The sequence below is a fragment of the Opisthorchis viverrini genome (assembly GCF_000715545.1).
Source record: "Opisthorchis viverrini unplaced genomic scaffold opera_v5_77, whole genome shotgun sequence".
Classification (NCBI taxonomy): Eukaryota; Metazoa; Platyhelminthes; class Trematoda; order Opisthorchiida; family Opisthorchiidae; genus Opisthorchis; species Opisthorchis viverrini.
The window spans coordinates 54,419-67,862 of NW_008751733.1; the positions used below are offsets into that span (position 1 = coordinate 54,419).

A 13,444-nucleotide genomic window follows, 5' to 3' on the forward strand; every position below is an offset into this window, starting at 1 on the left:
CAGAGCCTATCCACGCTTGTGTGGACAAACGAGGATTAATGCGCCAAGACTGTTCGAAAGAGTGATGTGTCATTTGTTAGGTTGTTCATTATGACATATAATCTATCCCAACCGCAAGTCTTTAAGCCAACAAGTATGAAAGGGTGTATGGAAGATAAAATCGTTCTCCGAAAAATACAACCAAACAGGGTATTTTGTTCGATTCATTCCTAAGGAAGCAGAGAGAAACTTCTGACCAGACCTTACTTCTTCGATATTGTCTTTTAGTTCCTTTACCTTTCAACTTACAGATCACTACTAGGTAGATCCTGGGTCTAGAGACGTTATTCTTGCATCCAATGAAGTGGCCTATAACATGGCCACGCCGGCCTCTACACTCACTTTCCGGGCCTGGCTAGCCTGGTTTCAGAGGAGCCAGCATGTTAACGGGCTCCAATACCGAGCAATGCGGTACTTGCCAATGCAGAGTGACTGCAGTGCCGAAAGCAGAATACCATACCCACGTAAAATAACCGAAATTACGATCCTTCCGTTACCTAGGCACTACAGACTACGAATTCGGGTGACTCTACAGCTGTCACACTGGACGATGCTAACATTGCTACAGCTTTCAGTCCCTGAGATAACGTCCCTTTATTTGATAAGCTACTCAAAAACAGTCGTGTCTCTATCGTTATGCCTTCATATTCCATAAGAAACTGCACTAGCCAGAGTACCCTTCATTCTTTTTATTGGTTGGCTCAGTTCTGACTCTGCAAAGGATATCCTTATTGAGAACTTGCTGCCATGCTATCCAAATGAATAGTTTATAAGTTATTTTAATCACCGGTCTGGAAACAATTAGGACATCTCAGCTTGTTGGATGAGTGACTTGGCGGCCTGTTTAGATTGAACTCGTGTACTTATGATGACGAACGTCTTTTGCAGATTTGTACGGATCGCTAAATACACTTCGTAGTAAGTGTTTGGGAGCAGTAGTTCCGTCTCGTCACTCCTACCAGTGGACCACCATTAGTGCAGGTTAAGTATCCTACCATACCCTACCGATGTTGAGGCTCCATTTTCAATTGTCGATGTTTTTGTAGCACCCATCTCTAGTCAGGTGCGACTTTTCGATCAGCATAGGCTGCTGCAACAGAACATTCATTCTGTTCCACACGTGTGCCGAAACGCTCACGCGATAAAATGACTATTTTGGAGCTGAATCATAGCGGAGCGACACGTAGTAAAAGTCTAGGCCATTTCTACATCAATAGGACTGCATCATATCGTCAAAACGAAATACATCGATCAGGAAGGGGGAAACAAGATAATTGTGGACCTGGACTTAGAGGCAGTAATCAGGGTGTCCACGGCTAGCTCGTAAGGACAATACGGAAGAACCTACCTATTTCCGGTACACCTGTGCGGCAGTACACGTCCACGGAGTCATCAAAGACAGCAACATCAGTGTTGACACTAATGCTTAACTGTCATGGGGTGGTCGATTTTCAGGCCAGTAAGTGAACGGATTTCATTGGTCCAAAAACTTCCTTTAAAATGTGTTATCAGATAATCTACTGTGGCTAAATGGTACGAGATATGTAGAAAATCGATGCGGCTTGATGAGACCCTCAAAAGAGAATTTTAATCTAGAACAAAGACGCTTGTTGGAATTAAGGAAGCGAATGATGGATTGATCATTTGGTCTACATGCACAGTAGCTGGTGAGAAGCCGAAGCTCATCCTCAGGAAAACCGAATACCGTCGGTGTTTCGGAGACATGAACCTGTTTCACCTTGCTGCTAAATTTGCAAAAAGGGAGCCCGTACAACAAGAGAAATCGTTCACATGGCTAAGACAGAAAACAGGGAACAATCGTGGTGTTGGATTATCCTACGGCATATGCAGCTTTGGACCTCACTAATATTAAGCCGGGTTTTCCGTCAGCACACAAAGCTACGTTACAGCCACTCGAAACAGAGAGCATTTGTGTTGTAAAATTGGGATACGGAAGGCTGTTTGTGTTCGTAGCCAGAAAATTCCGGCGACTTGGCCAAGGATTTCCACCGAGCATATTTTGAATACTTGGTTATACATGGTTTTTAGATCCCATTCTGTAGACCATACACTACTGGGAAAAGTTATGATGACTAGGTCAAATTGTCTTCATAACTATGGTATGAACAAAGGGGAATTCGGTTAAAAATACATGAAGTGTACCGGTGAGGTCAACAATAAAACGTCTGCGTGTCGCAGCTTTTGCGAGTCTTGAGTGAGTGACGAATTGACCATAGAAAAGTTAGCACAGATTGGCTCAACTTACAGACGACATACATGCGAACAAATCAGCTATGGAGTATCCAATAGATGTTGTCAGTGAAGTGAGCCAATGCAGCTAGAACTACACTACTGAAAAAGCGGTGAGCCCTGTTAAGTACATTCGAATGTCAGCACTAAAGTCATCTTGGCAGAACGGGTCAGAGAGTAACAGGGATCAAAGCTAACACAGTTGAACAATGGTAGAATAGTGAAACGAACCATTCTTCAAATAAACTCTGGTTATGAAAGCGTTTCACACCCAGTGAGTGCAGCGAAAATGAGACTCCCTACACGAAAGAAGGACTTGTGGACCCTGTGGGTGCTCCTCTAAACGGTCAGTCGCTTTACTAAATACGGCATCACGGTTTTGCGTACGGTGATGGCGAAACAATGTGCGGATTTTAATTAGTTTCAGTGACCAGCCTGGTAAAGCTCGAGCATAGTTTTTCAAGTTCGTTTGACCGGTTCTTGCTCTGGTGAGTTGGATCATCGACGACCTGAACAACTACTATCTTGCGTACAACTTATCACGCGCTTTTTGCATCCTTCCACGAAGAGAGTAAATATGTACCCATAACTTTGTGTTAGCTGAGTTGCACGCAACCTCGGTAGAACTAACTCCAATTGCTCTAGTGCTAACCCGCGCCTTAGTTCAGAACAACAGAGGGAAGACACAGCTGTCATGACGTCAGCCATCTTGAGAAAAATCGTCACATTATCCTTCGGGCATCCATATTTTTTTCATAACATCTTAAAAACAATTCAACAGAAATGTCAGTGCCAAAAGAAAGTAGCGAAGCTAAGCCGTCCCAAGAGGTACACAATCTATGGCCGACTACAATCCTTAAGATGTCTAGACATTGTATTATGTTTGGATTTCTGGCAGGACAGACCAAGACTTTTGTTGGCGCGCAGGTCAGTCAGAGTACCATAACAACAACGCCACAATAATTGCCGGATGATTACCTCGGAATGACATTGTTAGAAATCCAATCCACATTAATTTGACAAGGACGACGTTGTGTAGCTAGCAGTAGCTCGTGGACCACTTTTCCGTCAGTCCTCATTCATTGTAAAACCTACCGTCTTACCTGCGTCAATCATGTCTCAATGGTTGACCTCAACCCACTATAGGATCTTCAGACCAACATTTTCTTGGTCAGAAAACTCAAGATGGAGCGCACTGTTCATCCTCACCTTACATTCAAACATCCTGCGGAGTGGTACCTTAAAGAATTTGTTGGTTGCTCTAAATAACTGATTAGGTAGTCTAATTGGCATCACAAGATGCTTTCCGGAAGCCGTCAGCATGTACAGTAACGCTTGTGTGGAACAGTGGTGTTTCACTGTTGCACAACCGTGTCAATTTGTTTAAACAAAGGCCTACACGGGGAACACTACTCCGTATGCACAATGCAACACACCCAAAACAATAATGGCGAATCTATTATACATTGTGTCCATAATCAGGCTATGTAGTTTGTATTGGGATTTGCACATGCAGAGAGGATACGTTTCGAATCGGATGAACAGAACTTTGGTATGGAAGCATCCCATCTATCTCTCTCTGAAGATTTCCTCGGAGCATTTTCTCCTTGAAGTCAGTATCACAGTATCTTGAAGTAGGAGCACGGAATAAATTGAACTGTTATCCGTAAATCACTCACCAATCTTCGCCTACAAGGTGAGCTTATGGTGATCTGAAACAGGAACAAATGTTTAGTTAAAGTAGGTCACGTAGTTGAACAGCTAACCGAACAGTACGACCTGACTGGGCGAAAACTCTACTCAGTAACCATCATGACTATCAGCTATAAGAACCGCGCAGTTGTCACACGTTCGTTATAGCTACCGCAGTTTTGCTCAAAGAAGATTTGGAGAGGTGAATAGCATAGTGCAATATTGCCACAAAGTTTCAGAACTTCGCGGGTGTTTCATACAGCAGCTCATACATTTTTGTACAATCAAGGCGTATCACAAACTACCTGCTCCATCACAATTTCGAAAACCACAACTATACAGTTTATTGGATACCATTTGGGATGCAAAAACACGAAAGCAAACAACATGCAGGAAATTCCAAACATGAATAAAAGACAAGCGTGTATCAAACCAATAGCATCAAGAAGCCGAATTTCCACTGCGCACATTCTCACTACCAATATGTTCTGAAGTCGAATTGGCAAAGGACTGTTGCACAGCTTCCAACATAGGACTTTGATCATGCAAATAAATGGTCAACACGCGATTAGCGTAGTAGCTGCCATCTAACTCCAAATTGCGGATCACTTCATCAAGAAGGTGGGCACGGCCAGTTCGTGTGCCACCATCATCCGCCGCGTCTACGTGGACAAAATGCACGTGAAGTCGATAAAATGTGGGCGGATAATGAACATAGGCCATAATTTGATCCTCTCTTATCGGTCCTGGAGTTGGGGCATCAGCAGAATACTTCTGGGACAATATTCGACGTCCCTCTACAAGGATCTTCTTGAGCATGGGGATGTGCGTTGATCGCAGATCACGTAGACACGTTAACTGGGGATCATGAGCAATGCCCAAACAATGCATTTCCTGGATTCTTTTTTCATTCCAGCGGTAGTCCAAAACTAGGGTAAATCCGTAATCGTCACTTAGGTCGGTCGTAAACAAGACACGATCACGCTCCGCTTTGCCAGTGAGAATATTATCGACCCAACTCAGATCACGTGGAGTCTTGGAAAGAAAAGGGACGATTACAGATGAATACAGTTCCGGGGTTTCTTGAATCATGTGGCGGCCAGATTTTGTATATCGTTTGAAATGGTGAGGTCCAGCAGGATGGATGACAGTCATATCAACCTCATTAAGTGATTCCAATCCGGCTGTGACCAGAAGACGATGGTAGACATCGTTACTCAGAATGGACGTCGCCTGCCAGCACGGAAACGTAGTGATTGTAGGATTACTGGGATCCGGGTTCACCTCGGATTCCGTTGAATGATCACTAGATGCAAGAAGCTTGTGTACAAGCTTACTCTGTTGTAGTACTTTTGGATCGGTTGGAAAAGGCGCTTTCTTTAAGATGACGATACCATCTTTGTCTGGGCTATCTTCGAAACGGGTGTGAAGGATCAGACAATTCGAACGCGAATCACTACTTAGCACAGAGACTAAATGCATGTTTTCCGGACAAAAACTCTTCGAGATGAACGCTGAATCATCCTTCAACGTTGAATTATTGGCAAGCACGTCCTCGAAACGAGCACGTTTTTCTGGTTGGCTTGGTGAATTATCTGCCGGAGTTAGTGAATCACTTCGGCGTTTTGGCGTATCGGTCATTTTCGGTGACGGCCACTAGGGGAGATATTAATTGCAGCGCTATTAAGTCCGATTCTCGAATTCGCGCCTTGGTCAATGTTCCTAGAGGCGTTTCCAATTCCTGCACACAGATAACCCCGTCCGCACTGGCGTCAGCAGACTCCGAAGTTCGCGATAACAGCAGCGCTGGGCACCAACAGTCGAATTTGGCACGAACAGGTTCGGCCAAGTCCGCAAGGTGCAGTAGAACAGGTCTGTCGGAACCGGCCAACGATCGAAGGACTTTCAGATAACGTACTCTCAGTACAGTGGTATCGTCACTAAAGTCCAAATGTCGGTCAGCTGCGGAGTTCATTCAACCAATATACACAGTCAGAGGTGAGCGTGATAGTAATGTAACAGGAGGATCGTAGTAGGGTGTCAGCAGGGTAGAACCGTCGGCAGGTCCGACAATCTGAAAAAAGGTTTAGATGACCGAGTCAGTAAAGAAAGGGTAAATATGTACAAATGATTGTAGGCAAAACAATCTGGCCAAATCATAACGTGCAATCAAGCAAGCACGTGGTCTAAATAACAACATATTCGTCGATATACACTGCTGTACTGTGTAGTAAAGAAGGCTAAACAGAGGTTCAGTTCCAATATACGGTAATCAATTGGAAATAGGATACACGGGATTGCACCTCAATAACAACCCACAGCACCTTGTGCGTAGTTCTTTAAATTAGCTTGGTCAGGGAGACGCACGATACTGCCCCGAACCTTCATTGATCACAACAGTTTACTCTCTAAGGCGATGTTTCAGTACGCAATTCTTAACTCTTAGGGTAAGAGGGTCACAACTAGTTCTACTAGATTCTTTAATGTGATGAGAACATGACGACCTACAAGAATTCACCAAGCCACAGCTGGGACTTTTGTGAGGAGAGGCTAACCAAGTAAGCAGTAAGGTGCTACAGTAGCTCTCAACAAGGACTGTTGCTCTGTTCGCTAAGCTTGACATTTTGTTTGTAAACGTTTCGCCACCAATCGAAGTGACATCAGCAGTGCGTAGTAGAAGGAGTCTGTCTATCTGGGGGACAATCGAGTAATTGTCCACATCAACGGTTTAAACAACAAGGGCGGTGAACTACTGTCAAAGACACGCTACCGAAAATTTCACTGTTTATCAGTTTTTATCCACGTGACAACTAAACAATTCGGCATAGTAGCACGAAGGATAACGAGACAAATCCGAGCTTGTTCGTTCATGCGGTGCTTTCAAACAGCTGACACTTCTAAGAAGAGAGACCTGTTCCCATGCGAGACGCAAGACGCCATACAAGTGTGGTCCTCAGGGAAATCGAACAACCAGATCACTCAAAGCTTCAACCAATCCGTGGTTTAATAAGCTCCTGACAAAATAGGTGGCGCTCTGGGTCTTTAAGAGGTGAGTTTGACAATAAAATAGTCTATAAGCAGTTCGATAACTCATAAAATGGATACGACAAACTCGATGACCCAGCAAATCAACAGCTACGAGTAAAAAATGACCCGACGAGGTATTTCTGAAGAAGGCACAGAAAACAACACTCATCTCGGTAGACGGTGTTCGGACATGGGAAGCACGCAAATATTGGGACTGTCTTAAACCATTGCATCCCGGGATATCGGGCAAGTGCGCACCCGTTTACATCACATCAAATGATCGGCTCAAAAAAGACAAACTAAAATCTAACGGACATTTGAACGCAGAAACGGTTGAATAGAAACGAGAACTCATATGCAAATGAGCTGCGAACAGGAATCATAGAAAACGCGAGAATAATCACCGTCAGAGTAGCAATCTACCAAAGGGCTAATCACTCTATTCGAAAACGTTATTTTCAGCTATATTCCGTACACAATATGCTCACCTGAAGTATATTCACTGGGACGCTCAGAACAGATTCTACGATAAACTGATTTACTGAAAATATTCATTCTTGGTTGCACTCGATAGACTATTCAAAACGATGTGCGAATCCAAGTGATGTAAACAACTACTGTCCGAAAATCAATGGAAGCAAACAAACAGTGAAAGACCACAACTGAAAACAATCCTGTATTCTCCACTCCTAGTCCAGAGCACATTCGGTGGACGAACAGTTAAACATGCCGTACACGTGCCCATTCAGTCTAACTTTCATTCAAACATCATTCACGCTGTCAGATTTGTCACACATTCACCCAGCCATTACCAACGTTGAAATGGTCTCCTTGCAGGTCGGTGAAGAAATGATACCAGAGAATCTCTACCGATACACTGAAGCAGTCTTCGCCGAAACACAGTCCACCTCGACCACTTTTTATCTATCGCATCTCATAACTTCAAATCCCCTGATTCACTTCCAGAGACCTCACCAAAGATTTTCTTTGTTGAAACGGTCTTCCCGGATGGAGAGATAGAAAGAAATAGTGCCAATTCCTACGTTAAAACTGGTCTGGACTACTCAAAGGTAGTAGATGGTCGGATGTAATATTGAATGCACGACAAAAACCGCTGTTGCAGTTTTTATGTCCCATGGCTATATGTGGGCTGGCGGTATCCGAATGTTGTAAGAGTATTGACGCTTCTTCTGAATGTATGAACATTCGAACGTTCTCGATTTCATGCATCTGGATCCTGTAGCATGCGGTATGCGTACTGAAACAGCTTAACAAAGTGTAGTGGGTTCCATCGATGGTTACTGCCAACAAGTATGACAAACAGCCGCTGATTTTAGGCTTGTATAACGTGAATAAACGACACCTATGTTCATCATAGGGGAAGCGGCAGATGGCACCGTTCACTCGTGCTCAAGTGTTAGACTGGCGTGCGCGTATGAGGGAAAGGCTATCTTGTCTATGGTATAGCAACCGTGGATTGTAGAGAAAAAAGCTGCATACTGCATATTCCGCCAATTTTTCAACCAGATACCGGATAAGTGCAGTAAACGGGAACGCTAGCTGGCTGCATTTTGTCTCGTTGCGAATGCAATCTAGAATAGCCATCCCCCAGGAGCAGACTCCGATTCCTGGAGATTCGTGACAAAACAAGTTCTTGAATACATTGACCACAAACATTCTAACTATCGACAAGCTTCCGAATTGCGCCGGATGCATCTCTTGTGGATTGTTAGAATTACACCAACCATGCTCAACACTCACTGAGAATGTAGTGATATATGGCGTCACCTATTTTTTTTTGGAAACTGAAATGAAAGATTGACAGGACGTACTAATCATAAGATTGCTTAAAACTCCTTAGTAGTCCATTGCCAGTTTCGGACTTCTTGATGCTCATCAGGTTTCCTTCGTCAAGAACTGAATCCATCGGCTACATGGCAGGGTGTTTTCGAACGGCTTATCACGTTGACGTTATTGATATTTGTGTGGGTGTTGAAGTGAAAGGGTTTAATGCTGGTCAACGGCAACCATCGCACGTTCCTGTACTCTCAAAGCTCGGTTAGACTGTCTGGATACAAAACTAGTAGCATGATTACTCTTAGAAACGATCGGATGTTAGATCTTGCATTGCATATGGCTAGATGCAGGCAGGGTTGCGCGGACCTTATCCTGGAGGGCATATCCAACCTGCAACCACTGGATCTTCCGCAATCTTCTTCACTCCTTCTAAAACACTGAATTCAGCACAAAAAACAACTCATCGGTCAACGATACTCTGGTATTCGTAGCATGTGACCAATTCACGAAAGTTTGTAGCATTCGATGAGATCCTGAAATGCCAATTATTCATAAACCAAAACCTGCATAGTGGTTTGGAGTTCGCTGGCACGTTCTGCTCTGTCTATTTGCATGCAGCCCTGCTACCGACTGAGCAGACATTTCTGGAAGTTACTGTCAGTATGTACTGGTATATCATTGAAGTGCTGCCCCTCAGAGTCAACGGCAATTGTTATTTCTGTGTGTAATTCTAGAGCGGCACAGGGTGACCATTTTTCACCATCATCATCAGAGACAGCAACATCAGGGCCGAAACTGATGTTGAACTTTGAAAGTACGAGGCGCATGCCGAAAGATAGTCGGACGGTGGTCAATCTATTCAAGTGGACTTGTGTTTCCCTTTGGTCGGCAAATAAAAGGGTGACTTCATCGGCTTACTACAGACTGTCAAGGTTCTCACCAGCAACGATTTGAACACCAAGGTTTTGAAAGCCTCCCAGCGTCGGCATCAACGACGAAGTCGAACAAGAATTGAAGGAGTAAATACCCTTGTCAGATACCACTCTCACGCCCAGAAGTATGTGAATATAGGGATACATTATGCTCATCGGTCAACGATACTCTGGTATTCGTAGCATGTGACCAATTCACGAAAGTTTGTAGCATTCGATGAGATCCTGAAATGCCAATTATTCATAAACCAAAACCTGCATAGTGGTTTGGAGTTCGCTGGCACGTTCTGCTCTGTCTATTTGCATGCAGCCCTGCTACCGACTGAGCAGACATTTCTGGAAGTTACTGTCAGTATGTACTGGTATATCATTGAAGTGCTGCCCCTCAGAGTCAACGGCAATTGTTATTTCTGTGTGTAATTCTAGAGCGGCACAGGGTGACCATTTTTCACCATCATCATCAGAGACAGCAACAACAGGGCCGAAACTGATGTTGAACTTTGAAAGTACGAGGCGCATGCCGAAAGATAGTCGGACGGTGGTCAATCTATTCAAGTGGACTTGTGTTTCCCTTTGGTCGGCAAATAAAAGGGTGACTTCATCGGCTTACTACAGACTGTCAAGGTTCTCACCAGCAACGATTTGAACACCAAGGTTTTGAAAGCCTCCCAGCGTCGGCATCAACGACGAAGTCGAACAAGAATTGAAGGAGTAAATACCCTTGTCAGATACCACTCTCACGCCCAGAAGTATGTGAATATAGGGACTACATTATGCTCACAAGATTCTGGGGCATACCATGCTGGGCAAGTGTGGTTAGCATCACTGAGTGATTGACAGAATCAAACCCATTCATGAAATTAGGGAAGACCAAGACCGTGGGTCGCCTGTACATGTGGTGATGCTTTAACACCACACAGAGTGTGAAGATGAGGTCGATGGAACTTCAATCCGGTCGAAATTCCACTTGATGCTCGCGGGTCGAGGAGCCGCATGCAATTGTAAGACGAAGGAAAATCAGTGACGACAGGAGCCTAAATACAACGATAATCAAGCTGACACCTTTGTGATTGCTACATTCACGGCAAATACCCCTTTGAAAATGAGCACCCTAATTATCTGAAACGGACTTTATCTCCCAGATAGACAAAAATAGGGTAGACAGGCCTTGGTTGAAGAATTCGCCACCATCCTTGAACAAAACGGATATGGTCGTCAGGGCCAGGAGCAGGATGACGCTCGGACACTTCGGAGGCTAAGGGGGTTCCACGTTCCCAAGCCACCTCTCTGTTGGAGGCTAACAGCCCTGATTGGAGGTACCAAAAGGCCAACTGAGGTTTTTCTCAGAAGTGTTGTGCCCAGAGACCCAAACATTCTGCCTTGCTGAACACCAGGGAGGCCATCTCGATCCCTGATAACAAGATACCCCCGAGGATCAGTCGAACCCCAAACAGTGGTTCCGGCTTTGGATATTTTTTCCCAGTGACCGTTAATCTCCTATATGGGGTGCAGGCGTTCGGGGAGCTGGTTCCGAAAGTCTCGTTTGATTTCCTCGTCCATTAGCTTCTCAATGGCTAAGCGAGGTGTGTGCGTTTTGCGTAGACCCGAAAAATGCTATGATAAGCAGCAGTGTACAAGTGCATGGTCCGAGTTCACGCTGGTATTCCAGGAGCGGCAGGCTGTGATCGACCCGTACCACCGGTAACTGACGGCAGTGTGGCCAATTTGGATTCGGAAGTGGTTCGTTGGTGGGCGCTACCTCGTCAAGCAATTTCTACTCTTCCAAAATTGGTGCCTCAAAGGGATAGTCTGCGATCAACACATCTAGAGTAGAAGATTTTCGTTGTGTATGCTCTACTATCCATTCCAAGGCGGCCACCTAATTGGGCCTCAGCAGAGCCTAGTCTACCCACCTAAGTGTTCTTTCAACAGCACAACAACGATATGAGTCCGGTGTAAAAGAGAACCTATAGCGTCATATAGGTTTTCTATGGCGGATTCAGAGCTACGGTCAGTTGGGACGTAAGCAAACACAATAAACAGGTTGTGATGGATTTCACTTTCTCGACATCCTCTCACAGACGTTGCCAAACGAACCTAGCAGAGCCGATTATCAACGGGTATCCAAAAGGAAACGCTTCCGATCGGTCGCTCAATACAGTACCCACTCCGGTATTTCCAGCCGCAGCGGGCTGCGCATTGCCAGGGGTGCGCAGCCGGAACCTCGAAGCGAGATGGCAGTCATTCCAATCACAGTACATGCGTTATGTATGCTTGTTTTTGACAGACAGCACACATCAATGCAGAGGAAATCCAGTGTACAAACAAGAGCCACCGGCTGTCCTGCTTGCTCCTGTATGCGAACATTAATACTCATGACATATGCGGTGGTAATATTGAAATACTGCTTTGATGTTGACTGATTGTTCCCAAGGTCCCTCCACAGCAAAACTATGTATGCCTACTTCAAATGGATCATGCAGGACAAGTTTCATGATTCTTAGCAGTCTACAAAATATCTACAATCTACCTTAATAATAGAGGTTTGAGGTAGTGGTCAAGTGAATTACTTGCGAGACTAAGATTCTCATCCTCTGTAGAACTGAACATAATTTGGATTCCCACTACATATGCTTCACTATGTGCTCCTGAAAATCCAAGATATGTAACTGGAAAAATGTTAGTACTGTTCAAACCACACGCGACAGATACACATCAGAAGTCAGTAGTTATGACCTGCATTTCTCGCCACTTGGGTGCAATGTCCTTGTACACCAGCGGTATGTGGACGCACTCATCTTGATTCAAATGAATGAGTCACGTTGCTCACCATGGATGTGACATCTCTTCTGGAGGAAATAGCCTCTTACCCCATGAAAAAGAAGAGGTTTATTAATACGCGATTACTATGGTGACTGTGAAATACTGGCCCAAACTTAATGGTATGAGCTATAATTCTGTATGAAGATAAAGGCTGGCTGTCGTATGCACAAGATATTCCATATATGCCTGAAACCGGCCATTGTCGTTCACGAAGCAACTCGCTTGTCTGGTGGAGGCAACGTGTGAGCGATGCGCTGATACAACGACGGAAATTCGACGAACACGGAAGTGGAATAAGTCCTCAAACTACATCGACCTAGTTGTTTGAGTGACATCCTTAGTGGGCAAAAAACGACTACCAAGACGAGTCTTTTCCGCCCTGTCAGGTCAAGTTCAGTCAGTCGGTTATTCAGCTATAAACCGAATACCAAGGTCCAGAAATTCCAGATGCTACAATCCCGTTCACAGAAGATAAGCAGGATGAGTGAATGAGAGCCACGCATTTCAGGCGATGGACCAATAAGTCCACTGACATCAAAAGATTCTGTTTGTCCGGTATGGTAGGGAGTGACAGTGAAGGTGACAGGTTTGAAGCAAGGCCATTTATGTTAGGGTCACTAAACACCGGTATGTCTTGTCCCAGGATCCCACCCAGGGAGGCAGCAGTTACTAACATGACTGAGTTGACTAGCAACGGCCTTCATGCCTTGTTGGTAAGTCATGCACTGGCTGCTTGTGGGTCGTCTCTACTTCATCATCATCATCATCATCATCATCATCATCATCACCATCATCATCATCATCATCGACAGCATGACATCAGTGTTCAACACCGATGCTTCACTGCCGTACAACCATGACTTATTTGAAAGCCTTATTGTAAA

At 44.6% G+C, this 13,444-nt stretch overlaps 1 protein-coding gene across 1 annotated transcript in view; it reads right to left on the minus strand.

The window, feature by feature from the left end:
* Positions 1-4,422: 4,422 nt before the first annotated feature.
* Positions 4,423-13,444, minus strand: part of T265_04563 (hypothetical protein) — a gene marked incomplete at both ends in the record, with an annotated part of 13,270 nt that continues 4,248 nt past the window's right edge. Inside the window, one exon of the mRNA XM_009169338.1 lies at positions 4,423-5,622. Within this exon, the coding sequence (XP_009167602.1) occupies positions 4,423-5,622 (1,200 nt within the window). The remainder of the gene's footprint in view (positions 5,623-13,444) is intronic.